Source organism: Amblyomma maculatum, chromosome 3 (genome assembly GCF_055883805.1).
Source record: "Amblyomma maculatum isolate TAMU_Amacu chromosome 3, ASM5588380v1, whole genome shotgun sequence".
Taxonomy (NCBI): Eukaryota; Metazoa; Arthropoda; class Arachnida; order Ixodida; family Ixodidae; genus Amblyomma; species Amblyomma maculatum.
In genome coordinates, this window is record NC_139346.1 from 208,184,038 (window position 1) to 208,207,083 (window position 23,046).

Sequence of the window (23,046 nt, forward strand, 5' to 3'; positions counted from 1 at the left end):
TTACATGAGACACTGTTACAAGAGACACTCGGTTATAAGAGACATTTGAAAATAGTTTGGTTGGTTTTCCTATGTCTGCCATGTTAACAACATTGCATACAAGAGACATGGTTACAAGAGACACTTGGTTACTAAGGACAACTTTTTCAGGTTCGTGGAGTAAATTCTTCACTATTTAGAAGAGAGACAACCCAGGTGTGCTCATGCAATGCCTCTGAAATGTACAGACTAGTACATGATGCACTTCAGATTCCCTTAGTTAAATTCTGTTCCATATCAGTGTCCTTTTTGTTGTGTGAGGAGTGCTTCCCCATGATTGGAAAGCCAAAATGGCATCGCATTACTGTTACCTACGAAGCAAATCAAAATGCATAAATGACATTCAGCATTTGTAACTCCTTACTGTTAAAATTTGATCACAAGATGGAAGCTTAGACTCCTGTCTTTTTCTTTGTGAATCATCTGAGGGTGACGAGCCTGTATGCATCTGAGGGTGACGAGCATGTAAGAGTGCCTCAAAGGTATTAGAGCAATAGGAAGGCTTGCAAAGTGAAGTGCTTTACCACCAGAATTTGGGAAGAAATACACTCTGCACTCACAAAAATACATACTTAGTATGAATAACTTCTTTAAGCTTTCCTGAACAATTTCCTGTTACTGCGTGTATATGCATTTCTATGCTGATGTGCAGTAAACTGATCAACATAGTGCTTTTAGAATTTTTTGTTACAAGAGACCTTGCTTACAAGAGACATGTTTTTCGGGTCCCTTGAGTGTCTCTTGTAACGAGGTTTTATTGTATTAGATTTCTTTCACTGAATGCAACTGTTATCCAAGGATTTCTAAACAATTTACTTGTTTAAGAAATAGAGTTATTAATAATGTTAATCAATGCTTGGCAGGCATCATATGTATAGTATAATGTGCTGATTAAGGATGCAAACAAAATTTATCATACCTGTTTCTTTCTGTAGCTGTGCTTTGTGAAAAGGCATTTGTTTTTAGTTTGAACAAGTTGTGCTGACATTTGAATTTACTGAAAAATATTCGAAACCACTTGCAACCAACTTTTATTATTCACATTTGCTTCACACCAAAAAACTGGTATTTGCAACTTGGACACCCTCAGCACATAGTGGCACCAGCAGCTATCACAGGCCGACATGCTGCACCATTCAAGTGTACCTTGATTGAGACAGCAACAGTGCAAAACTAGAATGTATATTTTAGGAAAGGACACACACACTCCATTTCTGCTCACGACCGCCACTTTGTTTATTACATCTTTTCTTAGCAGGAGCTGCTGTGCATACCCAATTGAAGAAACAAAAAGTATGTGAAAAAAGAATAAGTGTTTTTGAAAGATCTGAACAATTTCAGCACACATGCCCTGAGGTGGTGCCAGTGATGCTGTGCAGGCAGTTGCAACAATGAAAAGAGTAAAGAAAGCACAGTCTACCATTAGGTGCACACAATTCGTGGCAGCGCTGGATGGCTGCACGATTTCCTGGGCCAAAAACAGCGCTCTCTTCTTTTCTTTCTCAGTCCAGCAGACTTAGTATACTGCATGGCAACCAAGCTGCTTGTTGGGCTTGTCTGGTTCCAGTGTACTTCCACTTCGTGTTATCACACTCTGCTCAAAAGAACAGTCCTCGACCCATGCGTCGTCCCATGCCCTGTGAAGGAGACAGAAAGAGGGGTCAGCTTCGGCCACCATTCAAACTATTTAAGAACTGCTTATCCAAATGTCATGATTGCAGTTCTGCCATAAATGACAAAACGGTTGGTGTAAATGTGTAGATGTAATTGTGAATCTAAGGTCTGGCATAGTACATTTCTAGGTGCAGCATATCAGAGCAGCATTTCACAGTATATCTGCTGTGAAATGCAATACCACAGCAGCTTTGAACAAAACACTTCCAAACCTACCTGCTTTATATTGTGCAAGTTTTCCAATTGATTTTCACAAAGCAATCGCTTCCCACGTATGAGCTTTACATTTTCCGTACTGCACCAACACTGACCACTGCTAACCTGCTAATGATGGATACTGTCCTCAAACTCTGTTCTCAAACTCAGAGTTGGAATTCGTCCTTAGCACATTTTTTTATCACATGGTGGTAGTTAACTAACCGCGAAAACAGCAAAGCGTAAAGATTAATGTGGCACGCTCTTTGAGACAGAGTGAATCTTGCGATTCAGCTCTGTTCACAGTTGATTCTGTTGGCAACCTAGAAGGCAATGGTGACTCTGAAGATGCTGCCTCATCATACCTTAGTTCAGAAGGCGAAGAGGACCCTAAAAACCAATCCAGGACACTGGGAGCAGCATTTTGGTTAGTTTATTATTTGGGCCTGTCTTACTCGATTCAAAGGCTGTTCTAAAGGGGCAGTGATGTTAGTGATGATACTTGTCTCATGGTTAGGGTTTCTAAACTATTTCTGCAAAGTTTGGTTCTGTTTGTTTATTCACGCTCTAAGCTGCCGGGCACGGCTTTATCACATTCTTTGCAGCACAAGATAATTCAAGATTTGTTTCGAATGATTGTGGCAACACTCGTCTGCTTGCACATTCTTGCAGACTGTTCTAGATGCTTTTGGCAATTCCCAGAGAGTGTGGCGACAAGGATGTGTGTTACCCTGCATCTCCATCAGCCTGGCAATCAGGAAGGCACCTAACCGCTTCTAAAAGAAACTGTTGATAGGACTGACTTGCACCTGCAAAAGAACTGTATAACTCGACGACGACGATGATGGAAGGAATTTTGCTACAAAATGTTTGCAGCTTTCGGCAGCACTCAATTTAAAGTAAAATTTGTCGGGCTAGTTGGTTCATAGTTCAATGCAATAAAAAGCTGCGCTAATCAGACACGGACGAAGGAAAGGTAGGACGCACACAAACGCAGACTGACAACTTTATTTCGTGAAGACAACCAAGGCATATATACGCGATCTCCGCTACTATCTTATCACAAAAAACAGCAAGCGAAAAAGTGACGTGCACTAAAAACACAACATATCAAATTCTGCTGCAGAGATGATAAACATAACTAGGGCCGGCCCGCTAAGTAAACCAAAGATTTTTCAGTCTAATTGATTATCAGCACAACCATCAAATGGTAATGCACAGTGATGCAAGTCAAAACCCATAGTACAACATACCACCTTCTTCAGGCTGGACAACGAAACATGGTATAAAACCAGGTCACACAAGCAGCTTAAACAAGCCTCGTCAGAAACAAGAAATGCAGTGAAAAAAGGCACCAAGTCAGGCTAAAACCAATTGTCTAACATTAATACCAACCACAACAACAACACTAACAACAAAACAAATATCGCGAAGCTATGACATCCGACCAACACGCGGCCCACAACGCAGACACATGAAAAGGCAAAAGCAGAACCTATACATGACCGTCTAAAAAGTTAATTTCTTTTTCCGACAACGAAATAGAGGGCTTGCTGACGCAAACGCTTGTGGTGCTGATGTAGAAGGTCTCAATTACTAGGCGCTCCCATTTGTCTTTCGACCTGGCCAGAAACTTCGTCCTCTCAAAGTAAGGCACGCATTCCCGTTTGTTTTCTTTCTTGCAGTCAGCACAGTGCTCGGCCAAAAACCCTCTTTCATTTTTCTCTACATTCAACTTGTGCTCTTTTGCTCTTTCATTAAAGCATCTGCCGGTTTGGCCTATATAAACTTTTCCACAACTTAGGGGAATGCGGTAAACTACTCCAGAAGCACATTCTGTGAATTTCCTTTGATGTTTGATAATGCAGGGAGGCTTCCTATTCACTTTCATCATCGCACACACCTTCGAGAGTTTGCAAGGTGCGGAGAAAACGATGTTGACGCCGCCTTTCTTCGCAATTCTCTTTACGTTGTGCGAAAATTTATGAAAATACGGGATTACGTGGATCTTCACTGACTGCTCTTCTTCATTACGTTTGCTGCCAGACTTCATTTTCTGTAGCAGTTTCTCGCACACGCTCGAAATGATATGCGGAGGATATCCAGCAGCTCGCAAACGCTGAAGCTGATGCTGAAAACTTTCTTCAGCCATATGGGCGCATGACTTTTCCAGGGCCGACGTGATGCACAACGAAATGATGCCTCTCTTGACCAGCTTTGAATGGGCACTGCTATATGGAAGCAGCGCTTTTCTCGACCTGGGTCTGAAGGACCAACATAAACATTGTTCCCCTATGTGCAAAACTAGGTCCAGGAACTGAAGCTGTCCTTCTGAAGGAAACTCACTGGTGAACCGGAGCCCGCCGGAAACACTTGAAAAAGTAGACAGGACCATCGCCGCCGTATCTTGGATGTTGCCGATCGCAGGAGCACTCAGGAAAACCAGATAATCGTCAACATATCGGCACACACAATTCACACCCAAATCTTGCAACTTCCCTTGCAAGCGCCTGTCAAAGGAAGCCAGAAATATATCGCTTAGAGCGGGAGCTATGCTTGAACCTATGCAAATTCCGGCTTTTTGAATGTGGTACTGTCCGTTGTGGTGGATGGCTGAAGACTTGAGATAAAAATCTAAAAGTTCAAGGAAATTGCCTGTGTGGAGACCAACCGCATTCTGAAACCGCAGTTCCCCATGAAGCTCAACGCTTTCTCTGATGGCAGCGAACAGACCATCGTGTGGAATCGAATAAAACATGTCTTCAATATCCACCGAAAAGGCTGTGGTCTGAATTGGAAGCCCGCTCTTGATTTGTTCAATGACTTCCTTAGAGCTGCGAACAAGGAACGGGTCGTTCCCTCGAAGCACGTTCAGGTGTTTCTGAAGGAAATTTCCCACCTTGCGCTGCCAACAGCCTCTGTCAGACACAATTAAACGAAAGGGGCAACCAATTTTGTGTGTTTTCCCGGTGAAAAACACTTCAAGGCTTCCATTGACCTCATCTTTCACGGCCTTACTCAATTGTACCAATTTCAAATCTTTTAAAAGCTTGACAGCTTCCCGTTTTCTTTTCTTAGGGTCATGCTTCACTGGATTGAAATTTTTGGCCACAGCCTCCAGTGCTTTGCTTTCAAACAAGCCCTGCGGTAGAACTACAAAGCCACCTTCTTTGTCTGATTGGATAACCGTAAGGTTATTGGACTTCAAATAATTGGCTACCTTTTTGAGCGGCGGCTTCACAATAACCCGGTCACTCACATGACGGTAGATGCATTCCACCCCTTCGCCGACAATCATTTCCTTGTCTCGTTTGGTCACACTCTCCCCCAGTCGGTGCACTAACCCGAGCAATCCTGGCCGGGTGCTGTGAGGCTCAAAGCAGTACTTGGGGCCTTTTTCTAAGATGTCCAGGTTGTCTTTTGGGATGCTGGCCCCACCTAGCACTGTGACAGAGCTTGAAACTCCGTCCTGACGTCTTGCAACAGGCAGCTGCGCCAAAACTTGCCTCCACAGAAATTCTGTTGACCTTGCAGCCATTTTCAGATGTTCCATGTACTGCCCATGTGATTTCCGGAAATCTGCTTCATCGTACAGAAGACTCTTCAACCAATCACGCAGAAGCCGCACTTGTCGCCAAGCTTCAGACTTCATGATCTTGCAAATTCTTCTGGCATGTGCCCACGACGGACCAATATAACCAAAAAGTGAAAGGACTTGGATAGGCACGATCTTTTTCTTCAAACAAAAGGCCAAAAACCTCGATTGGCACGTTGCCACTGCTATGAGACAGGCGCAAGAGATGGCTGCATTTTGCCTTGCTTGGTTACACAAAAAAGAGCCCGTAGTACTAGAAAGATGCTTGAGTAAAATTTGTCGGGCTAGTTGGTTCATAGTTCAATGCAATAAAAAGCTGCGCTAATCAGACACGGACGAAGGAAAGGTAGGACGCACACAAACGCAGACTGACAACTTTATTTCGTGAAGACAACCAAGGCATATATACGCGATTTCCGCTACTATCTTATCACAAAAAACAGCAAGCGAAAAAGTGACGTGCACTAAAAACACAACATATCAAATTCTGCTGCAGAGATGATAAACATAACTAGGGCCGGCCCGCTAAGTAAACCAAAGATTTTTCAGTCTAATTGATTATCAGCACAACCATCAAATGGTAATGCACAGTGATGCAAGTCAAAACCCATAGTACAACATACCACCTTCTTCAGGCTGGACAACGAAACATGGTATAAAACCAGGTCACACAAGCAGCTTAAACAAGCCTCGTCAGAAACAAGAAATGCAGTGAAAAAAGGCACCAAGTCAGGCTAAAACCAATTGTCTAACATTAATACCAACCACAACAACAACACTAACAACAAAACAAATATCGCGAAGCTATGACATCCGACCAACACGCGGCCCACAACGCAGACACATGAAAAGGCAAAAGCAGAACCTATACATGACCGTCTAAAAAGTTAATTTCTTTTTCCGACAACGAAATAGAGGGCTTGCTGACGCAAACGCTTGTGGTGCTGATGTAGAAGGTCTCAATTACTAGGCGCTCCCATTTGTCTTTCGACCTGGCCAGAAACTTCGTCCTCTCAAAGTAAGGCACGCATTCCCGTTTGTTTTCTTTCTTGCAGTCAGCACAGTGCTCGGCCAAAAACCCTCTTTCATTTTTCTCTACATTCAACTTGTGCTCTTTTGCTCTTTCATTAAAGCATCTGCCGGTTTGGCCTATATAAACTTTTCCACAACTTAGGGGAATGCGGTAAACTACTCCAGAAGCACATTCTGTGAATTTCCTTTGATGTTTGATAATGCAGGGAGGCTTCCTATTCACTTTCATCATCGCACACACCTTCGAGAGTTTGCAAGGTGCGGAGAAAACGATGTTGACGCCGCCTTTCTTCGCAATTCTCTTTACGTTGTGCGAAAATTTATGAAAATACGGGATTACGTGGATCTTCACTGACTGCTCTTCTTCATTACGTTTGCTGCCAGACTTCATTTTCTGTAGCAGTTTCTCGCACACGCTCGAAATGATATGCGGAGGATATCCAGCAGCTCGCAAACGCTGAAGCTGATGCTGAAAACTTTCTTCAGCCATATGGGCGCATGACTTTTCCAGGGCCGACGTGATGCACAACGAAATGATGCCTCTCTTGACCAGCTTTGAATGGGCACTGCTATATGGAAGCAGCGCTTTTCTCGACCTGGGTCTGAAGGACCAACATAAACATTGTTCCCCTATGTGCAAAACTAGGTCCAGGAACTGAAGCTGTCCTTCTGAAGGAAACTCACTGGTGAACCGGAGCCCGCCGGAAACACTTGAAAAAGTAGACAGGACCATCGCCGCCGTATCTTGGATGTTGCCGATCGCAGGAGCACTCAGGAAAACCAGATAATCGTCAACATATCGGCACACACAATTCACACCCAAATCTTGCAACTTCCCTTGCAAGCGCCTGTCAAAGGAAGCCAGAAATATATCGCTTAGAGCGGGAGCTATGCTTGAACCTATGCAAATTCCGGCTTTTTGAATGTGGTACTGTCCGTTGTGGTGGATGGCTGAAGACTTGAGATAAAAATCTAAAAGTTCAAGGAAATTGCCTGTGTGGAGACCAACCGCATTCTGAAACCGCAGTTCCCCATGAAGCTCAACGCTTTCTCTGATGGCAGCGAACAGACCATCGTGTGGAATCGAATAAAACATGTCTTCAATATCCACCGAAAAGGCTGTGGTCTGAATTGGAAGCCCGCTCTTGATTTGTTCAATGACTTCCTTAGAGCTGCGAACAAGGAACGGGTCGTTCCCTCGAAGCACGTTCAGGTGTTTCTGAAGGAAATTTCCCACCTTGCGCTGCCAACAGCCTCTGTCAGACACAATTAAACGAAAGGGGCAACCAATTTTGTGTGTTTTCCCGGTGAAAAACACTTCAAGGCTTCCATTGACCTCATCTTTCACGGCCTTACTCAATTGTAAGATTTGAAATTGGTACAATTGAGTAAGGCCGTGAAAGATGAGGTCAATGGAAGCCTTGAAGTGTTTTTCACCGGGAAAACACACAAAATTGGTTGCCCCTTTCGTTTAATTGTGTCTGACAGAGGCTGTTGGCAGCGCAAGGTGGGAAATTTCCTTCAGAAACACCTGAACGTGCTTCGAGGGAACGACCCGTTCCTTGTTCGCAGCTCTAAGGAAGTCATTGAACAAATCAAGAGCGGGCTTCCAATTCAGACCACAGCCTTTTCGGTGGATATTGAAGACATGTTTTATTCGATTCCACACGATGGTCTGTTCGCTGCCATCAGAGAAAGCGTTGAGCTTCATGGGGAACTGCGGTTTCAGAATGCGGTTGGTCTCCACACAGGCAATTTCCTTGAACTTTTAGATTTTTATCTCAAGTCTTCAGCCATCCACCACAACGGACAGTACCACATTCAAAAAGCCGGAATTTGCATAGGTTCAAGCATAGCTCCCGCTCTAAGCGATATATTTCTGGCTTCCTTTGACAGGCGCTTGCAAGGGAAGTTGCAAGATTTGGGTGTGAATTGTGTGTGCCGATATGTTGACGATTATCTGGTTTTCCTGAGTGCTCCTGCGATCGGCAACATCCAAGATACGGCGGCGATGGTCCTGTCTACTTTTTCAAGTGTTTCCGGCGGGCTCCGGTTCACCAGTGAGTTTCCTTCAGAAGGACAGCTTCAGTTCCTGGACCTAGTTTTGCACATAGGGGAACAATGTTTATGTTGGTCCTTCAGACCCAGGTCGAGAAAAGCGCTGCTTCCATATAGCAGTGCCCATTCAAAGCTGGTCAAGAGAGGCATCATTTCGTTGTGCATCACGTCGGCCCTGGAAAAGTCATGCGCCCATATGGCTGAAGAAAGTTTTCAGCATCAGCTTCAGCGTTTGCGAGCTGCTGGATATCCTCCGCATATCATTTCGAGCGTGTGCGAGAAACTGCTACAGAAAATGAAGTCTGGCAGCAAACGTAATGAAGAAGAGCAGTCAGTGAAGATCCACGTAATCCCGTATTTTCATAAATTTTCGCACAACGTAAAGAGAATTGCGAAGAAAGGCGGCGTCAACATCGTTTTCTCCGCACCTTGCAAACTCTCGAAGGTGTGTGCGATGATGAAAGTGAATAGGAAGCCTCCCTGCATTATCAAACATCAAAGGAAATTCACAGAATGTGCTTCTGGAGTAGTTTACCGCATTCCCCTAAGTTGTGGAAAAGTTTATATAGGCCAAACCGGCAGATGCTTTAATGAAAGAGCAAAAGAGCACAAGTTGAATGTAGAGAAAAATGAAAGAGGGTTTTTGGCCGAGCACTGTGCTGACTGCAAGAAAGAAAACAAACGGGAATGCGTGCCTTACTTTGAGAGGACGAAGTTTCTGGCCAGGTCGAAAGACAAATGGGAGCGCCTAGTAATTGAGACCTTCTACATCAGCACCACAAGCGTTTGCGTCAGCAAGCCCTCTATTTCGTTGTCGGAAAAAGAAATTAACTTTTTAGACGGTCATGTATAGGTTCTGCTTTTGCCTTTTCATGTGTCTGCGTTGTGGGCCGCGTGTTGGTCGGATGTCATAGCTTCGCGATATTTGTTTTGTTGTTAGTGTTGTTGTTGTGGTTGGTATTAATGTTAGACAATTGGTTTTAGCCTGACTTGGTGCCTTTTTTCACTGCATTTCTTGTTTCTGACGAGGCTTGTTTAAGCTGCTTGTGTGACCTGGTTTTATACCATGTTTCGTTGTCCAGCCTGAAGAAGGTGGTATGTTGTACTATGGGTTTTGACTTGCATCACTGTGCATTACCATTTGATGGTTGTGCTGATAATCAATTAGACTGAAAAATCTTTGGTTTACTTAGCGGGCCGGCCCTAGTTATGTTTATCATCTCTGCAGCAGAATTTGATATGTTGTGTTTTTAGTGCACGTCACTTTTTCGCTTGCTGTTTTTTGTGATAAGATAGTAGCGGAGATCGCGTATATATGCCTTGGTTGTCTTCACGAAATAAAGTTGTCAGTCTGCGTTTGTGTGCGTCCTACCTTTCCTTCGTCCGTGTCTGATTAGCGCAGCTTTTTATTGCATTGAACTATGAACCAACTAGCCCGACAAATTTTACTCAAGCATCTTTCTAGTACTACGGGCTCTTTTTTGTGTAACCAAGCAAGGCAAAATGCAGCCATCTCTTGCGCCTGTCTCATAGCAGTGGCAACGTGCCAATCGAGGTTTTTGGCCTTTTGTTTGAAGAAAAAGATCGTGCCTATCCAAGTCCTTTCACTTTTTGGTTATATTGGTCCGTCGTGGGCACATGCCAGAAGAATTTGCAAGATCATGAAGTCTGAAGCTTGGCGAAAAGTGCGGCTTCTGCGTGATTGGTTGAAGAGTCTTCTGTACGATGAAGCAGATTTCCGGAAATCACATGGGCAGTACATGGAACATCTGAAAATGGCTGCAAGGTCAACAGAATTTCTGTGGAGGCAAGTTTTGGCGCAGCTGCCTGTTGCAAGACGTCAGGACGGAGTTTCAAGCTCTGTCACAGTGCTAGGTGGGGCCAGCATCCCAAAAGACAACCTGGACATCTTAGAAAAAGGCCCCAAGTACTGCTTTGAGCCTCACAGCACCCGGCCAGGATTGCTCGGGTTAGTGCACCGACTGGGGGAGAGTGTGACCAAACGAGACAAGGAAATGATTGTCGGCGAAGGGGTGGAATGCATCTACCGTCATGTGAGTGACCGGGTTATTGTGAAGCCGCCGCTCAAAAAGGTAGCCAATTATTTGAAGTCCAATAACCTTACGGTTATCCAATCAGACAAAGAAGGTGGCTTTGTAGTTCTACCGCAGGGCTTGTTTGAAAGCAAAGCACTGGAGGCTGTGGCCAAAAATTTCAATCCAGTGAAGCATGACCCTAAGAAAAGAAAACGGGAAGCTGTCAAGCTTTTAAAAGATTTGAAATTGGTACAATTGAGTAAGGCCGTGAAAGATGAGGTCAATGGAAGCCTTGAAGTGTTTTTCACCGGGAAAACACACAAAATTGGTTGCCCCTTTCGTTTAATTGTGTCTGACAGAGGCTGTTGGCAGCGCAAGGTGGGAAATTTCCTTCAGAAACACCTGAACGTGCTTCGAGGGAACGACCCGTTCCTTGTTCGCAGCTCTAAGGAAGTCATTGAACAAATCAAGAGCGGGCTTCCAATTCAGACCACAGCCTTTTCGGTGGATATTGAAGACATGTTTTATTCGATTCCACACGATGGTCTGTTCGCTGCCATCAGAGAAAGCGTTGAGCTTCATGGGGAACTGCGGTTTCAGAATGCGGTTGGTCTCCACACAGGCAATTTCCTTGAACTTTTAGATTTTTATCTCAAGTCTTCAGCCATCCACCACAACGGACAGTACCACATTCAAAAAGCCGGAATTTGCATAGGTTCAAGCATAGCTCCCGCTCTAAGCGATATATTTCTGGCTTCCTTTGACAGGCGCTTGCAAGGGAAGTTGCAAGATTTGGGTGTGAATTGTGTGTGCCGATATGTTGACGATTATCTGGTTTTCCTGAGTGCTCCTGCGATCGGCAACATCCAAGATACGGCGGCGATGGTCCTGTCTACTTTTTCAAGTGTTTCCGGCGGGCTCCGGTTCACCAGTGAGTTTCCTTCAGAAGGACAGCTTCAGTTCCTGGACCTAGTTTTGCACATAGGGGAACAATGTTTATGTTGGTCCTTCAGACCCAGGTCGAGAAAAGCGCTGCTTCCATATAGCAGTGCCCATTCAAAGCTGGTCAAGAGAGGCATCATTTCGTTGTGCATCACGTCGGCCCTGGAAAAGTCATGCGCCCATATGGCTGAAGAAAGTTTTCAGCATCAGCTTCAGCGTTTGCGAGCTGCTGGATATCCTCCGCATATCATTTCGAGCGTGTGCGAGAAACTGCTACAGAAAATGAAGTCTGGCAGCAAACGTAATGAAGAAGAGCAGTCAGTGAAGATCCACGTAATCCCGTATTTTCATAAATTTTCGCACAACGTAAAGAGAATTGCGAAGAAAGGCGGCGTCAACATCGTTTTCTCCGCACCTTGCAAACTCTCGAAGGTGTGTGCGATGATGAAAGTGAATAGGAAGCCTCCCTGCATTATCAAACATCAAAGGAAATTCACAGAATGTGCTTCTGGAGTAGTTTACCGCATTCCCCTAAGTTGTGGAAAAGTTTATATAGGCCAAACCGGCAGATGCTTTAATGAAAGAGCAAAAGAGCACAAGTTGAATGTAGAGAAAAATGAAAGAGGGTTTTTGGCCGAGCACTGTGCTGACTGCAAGAAAGAAAACAAACGGGAATGCGTGCCTTACTTTGAGAGGACGAAGTTTCTGGCCAGGTCGAAAGACAAATGGGAGCGCCTAGTAATTGAGACCTTCTACATCAGCACCACAAGCGTTTGCGTCAGCAAGCCCTCTATTTCGTTGTCGGAAAAAGAAATTAACTTTTTAGACGGTCATGTATAGGTTCTGCTTTTGCCTTTTCATGTGTCTGCGTTGTGGGCCGCGTGTTGGTCGGATGTCATAGCTTCGCGATATTTGTTTTGTTGTTAGTGTTGTTGTTGTGGTTGGTATTAATGTTAGACAATTGGTTTTAGCCTGACTTGGTGCCTTTTTTCACTGCATTTCTTGTTTCTGACGAGGCTTGTTTAAGCTGCTTGTGTGACCTGGTTTTATACCATGTTTCGTTGTCCAGCCTGAAGAAGGTGGTATGTTGTACTATGGGTTTTGACTTGCATCACTGTGCATTACCATTTGATGGTTGTGCTGATAATCAATTAGACTGAAAAATCTTTGGTTTACTTAGCGGGCCGGCCCTAGTTATGTTTATCATCTCTGCAGCAGAATTTGATATGTTGTGTTTTTAGTGCACGTCACTTTTTCGCTTGCTGTTTTTTGTGATAAGATAGTAGCGGAGATCGCGTATATATGCCTTGGTTGTCTTCACGAAATAAAGTTGTCAGTCTGCGTTTGTGTGCGTCCTACCTTTCCTTCGTCCGTGTCTGATTAGCGCAGCTTTTTATTGCATTGAATCAATTTAAAGGCTACAAGGAAACACCGAAATAAAGCCGCCAAAGGCCACTAGAATGATCTCAAACATGGAAGCACAGGCGCTGCGATCGCTAAAAAAATCTTGCCGCATCTTGCACCACAAAAAAGTGGTAAAACAGAGCAAACTTCCGCAGCACTATTTAGACAGGATTTCAAACTGCCTGTGCTATCAAGGATTTGTCCAGCTGTTTTGCCCAATGGTGCGGCCAGCAACAGGGTGTAGAGTGGTTGTTTTCTTGGAGGAAAACTATACTGCCAGCAGATGGAGAGAGTGCTAGCCATGCCCACAAGCACAGCACTGAGTGATGTACTAACATGCAGCCGTGTGGTTTCGTTTTTGCTGGTCTGGTATGTGGCACCATAGTTTCTTGTACTGCAGCAGTGACAATAATAGCATTTTTGCACCTAGAAACTGATAAGGGCGTTACTTGTGGTAAGCTACAAACCTTTCAATAACTGAGGAGCTTAACTGCAAAAGTAAAAAACTAACTATTTGATATTTGTTAACTTGCTTGCTAGTTAGAACAGCTAAACTTTATTCTGATGCACACCAGTGCTAAAAGTGCTATGCTGAAGAAAGTGCTCCTCAAACAAAGATTCTATTCTTAACAACTGTGAGCAACGTTAGATGAAATGCCCTGTGCACATTATGATGCTTTTTATGGCCACAAAGTTAGATACAATAAATTAAGAAGAAATGCTTAGTTGCAGCAGAGAATGTAACAATATAAAAGCAGGCTAATACAACAAGCAATTTTGTTTAGCCGTGCTTATCGGCAAATGTACAACTAAGGCTGTCATGCACCAAGAAGAAATTCTTTTCCTGCTACGGCGTGCTCTCCCAAAAGTCTTGCTTTCCTGAGCCACAGTAACCACCCAACGAACCATCACAGCAACTCGACATATTGCTGTTTAATGATGTACCACACTAGTCTTAGGAAAGCAGCTTGTCCCTTCTAGGCCTTCCAGCCATAATGTTCCAGTAAGAAGCTTTAAATGTGACCTTCAGTTTCAAGGTCAGCAGGCATACCTGTCGATCATAGAGCAGGTTGAATTTGTTAACAAACTGGTTGATGGTGTTGCAGCCCTTCGTCAATGTGCCGAGGTAGGTCATGAGGGCCACATCGTTGCACTGGTTGTAGAACTGTCCCTGGAAGCTGGGCGTGTGCAGCACAGGCAAACGGTGACACAGGCTGAAGGCGTCCCGCATCACCTCATGGTTGGCCGGCAGGCTCCCAGCAGCCACAGCCTTCACATACTCGAGCACAAGCCGCACACGGCTGTGCAGCATCTTGATAGCACTATGCTGAGCCTGCACATGCAAAAAAAAAAAAAAAAAAAACACGAACACTAAGGCATTTCCTGTGACCTCGTACCGGCATAAAAGCAGATGCATGGCCAGTTTTGAGTGTATCGCCCTTGGGCATAGAAGAAGGATAAGTAAGACTTTAAACTCTCTGTCCGGTATATTTAGAATTACAAATCCTTCAAGCAGCTCAAGGATAGTTGTATGCTGCAGCTACCTAGAGAAAAGAAAGACAACTGCCAACTTCACTACAATTTCATGTGCGCATTTTACTAGAAGGCATCTTGTTAATGCACACAAGTATAGTGCAACACGTTCTCACATGAAACCTTCACACTAGAAGAGCTGGTTTACTTTGTTTTTTCTTTTGTTTTCAATATTTATCCAGCCTTTATTTACACTTTCATGCTCGTACCGACTGCAGGAAGTAGGCTATACAGGACCACAATACCTGGAGATGCTGGGCGACCAGAGAGCTCTCGCCAGATTCACCAGCTGCTGACATGCGTGCCATGTGGTCAAGGCCAATACGCTCAGCCTCCTCGGTGGCCAGTGTGTAAGGCAGTTCCACAAACAGCATGGTGGCCTGTCCATCGACCAGGTCAATTACCGACTCATACATGGCGACAGGTAGCTGGCTGTGGCGTGCCTGTGGATTGAGCTTCAGTAGCACAGGGCTCTCATTGATGCAGCAGATTTGCCGATGGACCTTGATGTCTGACTCGGTTGGAGCGTCTCCTGTGGTGTACCAGCCCAGGAAATCCAGGTCGCTGAATACCTGCATTACAAGACACCGAAAGTGGCAGCTTGAGCAGCACTCTACCAGAGTTAATATGAGCAAAATAAAATTGTCTGATTACAATTTCCGTGCAAGTGGGCTTGAACCATGAGTTCGGTCAAAGAGCAGCTCTCCCATTATTACGAATGAGGAAGGCAAAAAAAAAAAAAAAATCTTCCTCGCAGTGCTTAGGGTGCAATATGAGGCAATACGATTACAAAAATGTTCCAGGTTCTTAAATGCATTGAGGTTTCAGTTTAAATCAATGGAATATATATTAATTTTTTTTTCAGCAGCTGATGCATCCTAAAAGCTTTTACATGGTTTATTTTTTTGATGCAGAATTTCACCTGTGGTGGCTTAATCAGTTTGGTGTTCAGCTGTCGAAAACTCGGTCGCGGATTAAGTCCCTACTGCAATGGAGGTGAAACTCAATAAACATCCATGTGCTGTGTGATGTCAGAGCATGTTATAAGGCTATAGCTAGTTGAGATTAATCCGACACCATCCACTCTCAGTCTTTCACAGCCAGTCTTGTAAATGTTACAGAAAATAAGTAACTGATTACAATTACAATTACTTCATCTAAAATGTAACGAATTACAGCAATCAATTACAGCCCCAGAAAAGTAACTGAATAATTACATAACAGTGATAGGTTACTATAACGTCACTACATTTTTAATATTTGCAATTTTGAGCGTACATCTAACCACAGCTCCTAAAGAAACATTTAACGTCAAGAAAAAAGTTTTTTATTATAACGGATTAGCTAAGCACAACATATTGCAAGAAGCACCATCATCAAGAACAAAGGCAATGGAGAAAACAACATTCCAGGTAGCCATGCGCACTGCTGAGCAGCGGAAAAATTTATGCAATCGTCACAGCAGCTTGAACACTATAGCCTTTGTTTGTAAAGAAATAATTGATCCTTCGCAACCAATAAAAAAAACAAAAAAAAAGTAACAATTGAATTACTTGAAAAGCTACTGAGTTAAAAGAGAAATCACTGATTACAAAATTACACAAAAATGTGATTAATTACAAGTAATCAACTATGTACAACTCTGCCTATGGCCCATGTGCAGCTCCAGCATGTTAAAACACCACTAAGCTGAGAAAGTATGACCTTGCAAGCGGTTTTGTTTTCATAGCACTGGTTCCAAAGAACTTGGGGGGGTTCCCTGCTTCAAAATCTGGGGTGCCGAATTTTGCAGAGTTTGGGTATCATTTGGCAGCCCCGCCTTATGTGATAAACTCGGCAATCCATTGTAACATTACAAGACTGCATCTATTTCGCAAGTTTTATCATCATCCCCTGCTCACCTGTCATCATTTTTTGTTTGCACTGCAAAGGACTGGAATGACTTGCCCAACACCATCATACTTCCTGCCAACCCATCACCCTTCAGATCATCGATCCAGTGAAAGTTTTATGTGCGCCGAAATCCACTCCCTTGTGTAACACTCCTTGAATAGAGCCTTAGAGGTACTAATAAATAAAACGAGCTGTGGAAGAGAGAGAGCAGGGAGATGGAAGTTTTGTAGAACACAAAGCAAAACAAACAAGGGTTCAGGAGAACCCCCAGTGTGCTAGCCAGTTTCCACAAGAGGACTTGTCTTCATCTGGGTAAACAGTGCGAGGAGGAAGTATCAGTCACGGGAGGCTGCGAGAGGTAACACTAGGGAGTGAGGGATGAATGGGGGGGGGGGGGGGGGGCGAAGAGGATGATAACAAAGGTGACCTTGAGAGACTGTCCGGATACAAGTGCTGTGACAGGTGACATGGTGGCTGCGAGTTTAGTGCACCTGGAAAGGCTGGGAAAAAGCAATTTAAAAGAATGACAGAGCTAGGTACTAGGGGGCAAAAAGTGAAAACAGCAGAGATAGAGAAATCACAAAAAGATACAGAGAGAGAGAGAAAGGAGAGAGAGGTATGCACGTACATACAAATGCATACACACATGCACGCACATTAGCAGACGAATAACAACCGCCCTGTGTTGTTGCCTCCCACTGTACTGTGTCTGCTGTGGTTTTTGATATTCTAATGTCTCACCAACTGGCCTACCTATCTACCCTCCTAAACAAAATAAGCAACAAAAAGTTACATGAAGTATTGGGATGACAGGTGTAGCATGTTTTTTCTCTAGTGATTTTGTTTTTGCTCTGACCTAGTGCAAGGCTTTATTTATTAAATGATCAATGGAACATAACTAAGAAGTTAGTTTACTTTGGAAACATTTATCCCTGCTGGTTGCAAGGTTTTTAAATTGTGTATCAGAAATGCTTCTCTGTATATTTTATCTCTTGCAGATTCGAAGCCTGGTTGGTGAATAAATAGCTCATTGATGTTGAGGCCAGATTGATAAAAATTTGGAAGGCACTTAAGCTCCTCCCTTAGGTGTATGATGCTACTACGTTAATGGCTCTTGTTTGCCAATTCTTTTAACTCTGGATCCGTGTTCGCGTACATGAGCCTTGCTACGCGCCTAATTACTAATTCCTTAATCTCTTCCTCCAATACCTCAAACATACTCTTTAGCATGCAGTCTTATGTGAGAGGCCACCCGACACAGATATGAGGCCCTACTTAACCAAGCCGTATGAATGTGCTTGTGTGGAGTAGGGGCAGTGTATCCGACTCAGAATGTAATGGTACTGAAAGGCTGATGTCAATCTCGCCCTCCCATCTGAAATGCTTTAATATATCGTCTCTTAAACACGGAAGGAATGTTACGTCACTGATAAATACTGAATCAGCTATCACCCATTCATAGAAAACTTTGCAACCAGCAGTGATAAATATCTCCAAAGATAATTGGAATCTCTTCAGTATGTTTCGTCATAGACAATCATTTCATACTGTGTTGCACTAAGTAGAAAAAAAAACAAAAGTACAAGAGAAAAACATGGTACACTTGCATAGTACACTTGGTAAATTGGTTTCGGCTTTTGTAAGAAACAAAAGGTGCAGTATCTCTCTCACTTCTCGGTGGACATCCAAACTACACGCTAAGGGATGGGGAAGGTGGCAGTAAAAAAAAAGAAAAAAAGAGAGGTGCTGTGGTGGAGAACTATGCAATAATTCCGACCCCTGGGGATCTTCAATGTCCACGACATCGAACAGCCCACAGACGCCTTTGGGTTTTGCATCTATCAAAATGCAGCACACTTGTCTTCCCAACACATCTTTTTTTTTTTTTTTTTTAACATGGTACTTAAAAGCCCCCTTGGTTCTGCAGGTTATAGCTGGCAGGTGACATGGCCGCGCACTGACTGGTCATCAGGTGGTGTGGTCTCACTTAGACAATGTGACATGATCACGTTGGAAGACACTGTCATTTTGGGCTTCCTCTTTGAGGTAGGAAGATGAGTTTGAATCCAGCCTTCCAGGACACTCAAATATCGCATGACATGGTAATTGTACGACTTGATTAAAGCAGGGATTTATACTGTGAGGTCTATTCAAATAATGTTACCTTAAAACTGCATGCTCATATGTTTAGAAAAAAGCACAAATAAAAAACTTTAAGTGAGTATCAAAGTGAGTAGACGCAAATGTGCATCTACAAAGGAGGCTGGCAATGGGGGCCATTAACACTGTTGCGTCATGCCCTTGAAGGCAGAGCTTAAAGGGACAGCACATGGATAAACTATTTATGAATGCTAACACTACAGTATGCCAACTTCCAAGCATCAGGAAAAAATTTCTTTTTATGAATCACTGTAAGAGTGAACAAATACCTAAAACAAAGGACATCATACTCAATTTCTTTTTTTTTTCAGGACTTCAGTCATATTTCACATAAGACGGCACAGGCCAACCAAAGGCCTGAGTCTCAACTATGTATATTCCTTGCCCAAAGAAAAAGCAGAACCATTTTGTAAGAAGCAAAGCCATTCTCTAAAAGCTACACATAGGTGCTATCAGTACTGAGCTCAAATGAGCAATGAGCCCAAACCAAAGGTTAGAAGCCAAGGAAGACTGTGTCATTCAGACAGCTCATTTAAAAACAAGCGAGGTTACCAAGGACAAGCTTACTGTGCTCGAGTAAATATGTGCTACAATCCGTTTGCAAAAGGAACTGCTACAATGTGAAGTAGCCAAACTACAATGGCAATAGCTAGTAAATTATGGTTAAATGTTTTAGGTGCTGCTTATAAATGCACTGGTACATGTTTTACAGTGGCAATTTGGTCATGGGAAGCTTTAACAGGGAAAGCAGATTTGTATAACTGTCAGATATATTGGTAGCTATGATCCCACAGAAAGCTGAACATGGTTCTCAAAGATCAATGTGTTTACTCCAACCAGGCAGCTGAGCTGAATTTATTTCTAAGCGTCTAATTCTTTTCACAGCACGAGCACATTCTTTTGTGGTGCACATCCCGAAGTGCAACTATTCCAGGGTTATTTCACGTTTAACCACTTGCACCAAGCCGACGAGGTTATAGAGACGCAATACGGCAGGTAGACTAGATACTGCAATTAAAGTAACTGACAAGTGTAGTTCTTGATTTCCTTTCTTTTTGTACTCGGGCAACCGTCAACTCAGTCGTGAGTGCGACAACATAGCATGTGGAGCTTTCTTCGGGCCTCCTGAGCATGGTGTCGTGACAAAAACGTTCAATGACAGATCGGCTCTGAAACGCAGGCCACAAACACATTTGAAGACATTTTGCACAGTGCGCCGCCACAGTACAGCGAAGACGCTTTCGCAAATCCCCTCGATACTCATACCTGCTTGAACTGCTGCTCCTTAACATTGTAGTAGTCGTTGTCAATCACAACGTTTCCCTCGATGGTGTTGAAAAGAAGTTCGAAAGAGTTCATGACTTCAATGTTGCGGCCTTTCTGCTTGCCGATCAGGGCTCCAATTACCTGCTGCGGCTTGCCTTCTTGTGCTCGTATTCTTGTCCAGTGTTCAGATATGTTCATAATCACTAGCGGATGAAGCGAGACACATACACTGCCAGTGGTGCCCGATGCAGCCATCACATTTGCGGGCGCTTCGTCCACCTCCATGGCTGTTGACGGGCTTATTAAGCAGTTCCGCACAGCTATGTCTTGCTATGTCTTTCTAGACACCTGACTTCACAAACACGTCACGCCCAGCGCTAACGCTTGGTTCAATGAAGGCATCAACAGCACCACATCAACCACAGTAATCGTTTTCTTCGCCCGACAGCTTTTTAATGCTTACCATGGCCCCATGGCCACCATGGCTCGCCGTAGCTAATAAAGATACTTAGTGGATAAAATGGCATGCTACCACAAAAGCGCTGGTGAATGTAGCCTAGAGGACGCTGCGAGCAAATGAACAAACCGGATACAAAGAGAATGGTCAATAAATTATCATCAAAAAAGACCATGGAGTTAGCCGCGGTGGTGCCAACGCTGCACAAGAGTATGCATGTTGCAGAGTATCTACTGGTTTTTATTTAGCAGTATGGTGCGATTTAAGCATAATCTCAAGCAGTGAGAATATTTCCTATGGCGCGAGTGCGCCTGGACAACACGCGTACATTGAATATTTTTGAAAGAAAGCAATGTTTGCAAGAAGCTTATAGCCCGGAAAGTTCTAAATTAATAATGTGTGTGATTATAGCGCAACTAAAGAGGTGAATGGCCTTGTCATGATGCCATGATAGTCGTAATTTACTCGTAAGACAAAGTTTGTTATTCAGTCATGCAAGTTGTTTGATCGTAGCGCCTCCACAATAACTTTCAGCAGTCAGAGAACCATTTAAGCGCATGCTCGGCCATCACTAAAGTTTAATGTGCTTCACCAATGTTTGCGAAGAAAATTGTGTATATGTCAAAGATGTGTTTAATGAATTCTGTCAGTCCCCTCCCCCCCCCCACCCCTCTCCCGAAAGTAAATACATGTTGAGCACGGGTGAATTTATAAAATTTTGTAATTAAACACTCTTGCTAACAAAAACCTAATTATGTTGTATACTACAAATTCATATAAAATTGACAATATTTTTACTGAGCGACAAGTACTTGGGCGAAATCTTGAATATTTTTCAGCTTTTTCAGCACACTCAATAGTGATTCTGTTCTGCTAGCTACGGTGAAGAAAATTTCTCTTCGTAACTATTAAAGGGAGTGGAGACCAAGTGTGGGGATAGGTGGAGTCGTGGCGTAAACAGAACCGAAAACATTTTCGGCTGGTCGTCCGGAACCCGCTGTTGCTATGTTTTGGGTTTAGTCGGTGTCATGCGGTTTGCAGAAAAGCGATTATTCAGGAGAGTACAGGAGGCATCGGAGCTCATTCAGCTGGAAGAAGATACTGCATTGGCCCTGACAGCAAAGACTACCTGATTTGGCCTGATTCGGTGCAACAAGCCGGCATGGCCAATGCAATGGGCATCGAATTGGACGATGACATTATTGTGGATGAAGAGGCCCTAAACGCTTTTGTAAACTTTCCGCCTGAAGTTCAGGCTGCTATAGAACAAGTGAGTGCGCTGGCTAGATGTCGATTTTGAAATTTTAAATCAGCGATAAGTTTTTGGCGGCGAGCTGCTTTCAGGCCGGCAGGCGCCGTTGAGATATGCGGATGCAGCCCGAAAATGTTTCTAAGCCAGTCAGATAAATGCTAGTGACTGTAGACGAATTTATTTACGCGTTAATGTATGCGTATTCTGAATGAATGGGTGTAAAACTCATGAAACATGTTTCGTTACAATTCTTTATAGGTTTGGTTTGTAGTTTAACGTCCCAAAGCGACAATGCTTTATAGAATATGTCCATAGTGCTTCGAAAAATCAGCTGCCGTAAACCAATTGAAGGAAGGCTGTGGCTAGTGTTTCGTCCAGACGGAAGAATAATTGCTGGAGGAGTGTCCTCCAGGCATAATGAAAATCGGTCTCTGTTTCGTCCACACACAACAGTGAATCAGTGTCTTGGAACAGCAATGTACCATACCTAGCAAAACTACGCAGGAGCAGCTAGATATTTGAGCTTCTTGTGATGCTATGCACAGGTACACATATCGACAAAACTTCTAACAGCAGTAATGCTGTCCCATCTGAACGCTAGGCATTCTGAAAGAAAAGAAAATTGACCGAAATTGATTGAATTGACCAAAGAAAATTGATGATCATGGATTAAGTCCAGAAAGAACATCAATTGCCACTTGAGTTGTGTGATAAGGAACCTAACATAACCAAAACAAATTTAACTGCTCAAGATTCGAGCTGTATCAAAACAAATTATGCTGGCGTATGCAATTTCGCATACTGACATGACTGTTACTGATGCTAATGTGATGAAAACTGGATGGTACATTTAACACCAAGATTTGGTCAGAAAAGGAATGCAGTGCCTGTATAAACAAAACTGCAATGCTATTAAATATTGCATTTGGACGGACCTCTAGCAACAGTCGGGCCATTCCATTTGGACAGAGTGCTGGACATTCTGTTGAAGGAAATATACGAGAGGAATGCGCAAATGTAATTGCATAATGCATGAGAATTTTATTAAAATGTTGCCCTCTCTTGCGCAACATGATGCATACTGCGACACCTTGAATGTGCCGCTGCACGTGTCACAGGATTTAACTTCATCCATGGCAATATATTGCACAGTGCCGAACATCTATTTTGACTACACCCCTTTTTGCTGTGCAGGTATTTCCCAGTACAGATCCGCTGGATAGCCCGAACTTTAATCCTGTCGACTACATCAACACCCTGTTTCCTACAGAACAGTCACTTGCTAATGTAGATGAGGTCATAGCACGAATGAAGACAAAGATTAGGCAAGTGTTGTTTTCTTGCCTTCCTTAAGTGTGTTTAAAGTGCTCCTGTAAGCATAGAAATGGCCTTTGGCAGCATGTTCAAGAAAACTTGTGGACTGCATCACAGTCACAGTGTTAACAGATGGCGTGATTGATTGTTCCAAGCATACATTTTATTTAAAGCCGCGCGTGTGCACTTTTGCTTT

The 23,046-nt window shown here is 43.5% G+C and overlaps 2 protein-coding genes across 2 annotated transcripts in view; one reads left to right on the forward strand and one right to left on the reverse strand.

Annotated features, from left to right (window-relative positions):
• Positions 1-1,250: 1,250 nt before the first annotated feature.
• CSN6 (COP9 signalosome subunit 6) lies at positions 1,251-20,336 on the reverse strand. Its single transcript, XM_084599454.1, has 4 exons — positions 19,828-20,336; positions 14,754-15,080; positions 14,027-14,308; positions 1,251-1,676 (listed from the first exon to the last, which is right to left on the reverse strand). Exons 1-4 carry the CDS (start codon positions 20,110-20,112, stop codon positions 1,638-1,640), a joined length of 933 nt encoding a protein of 310 aa, XP_084455580.1. The 5' UTR covers positions 20,113-20,336; the 3' UTR covers positions 1,251-1,637.
• An 872-nt stretch (positions 20,337-21,208) lies between these two features.
• The window catches only part of Vps53 (vacuolar protein sorting 53), a 43,188-nt gene continuing 41,350 nt past the window's right edge, over positions 21,209-23,046 (forward strand). The window contains exons 1-2 of the mRNA XM_084599457.1: positions 21,209-21,554; positions 22,731-22,861. Coding sequence (XP_084455583.1) covers positions 21,447-21,554; positions 22,731-22,861 — 239 coding nt within the window. The 5' untranslated portion in view covers positions 21,209-21,446. The remainder of the gene's footprint in view (positions 21,555-22,730; positions 22,862-23,046) is intronic.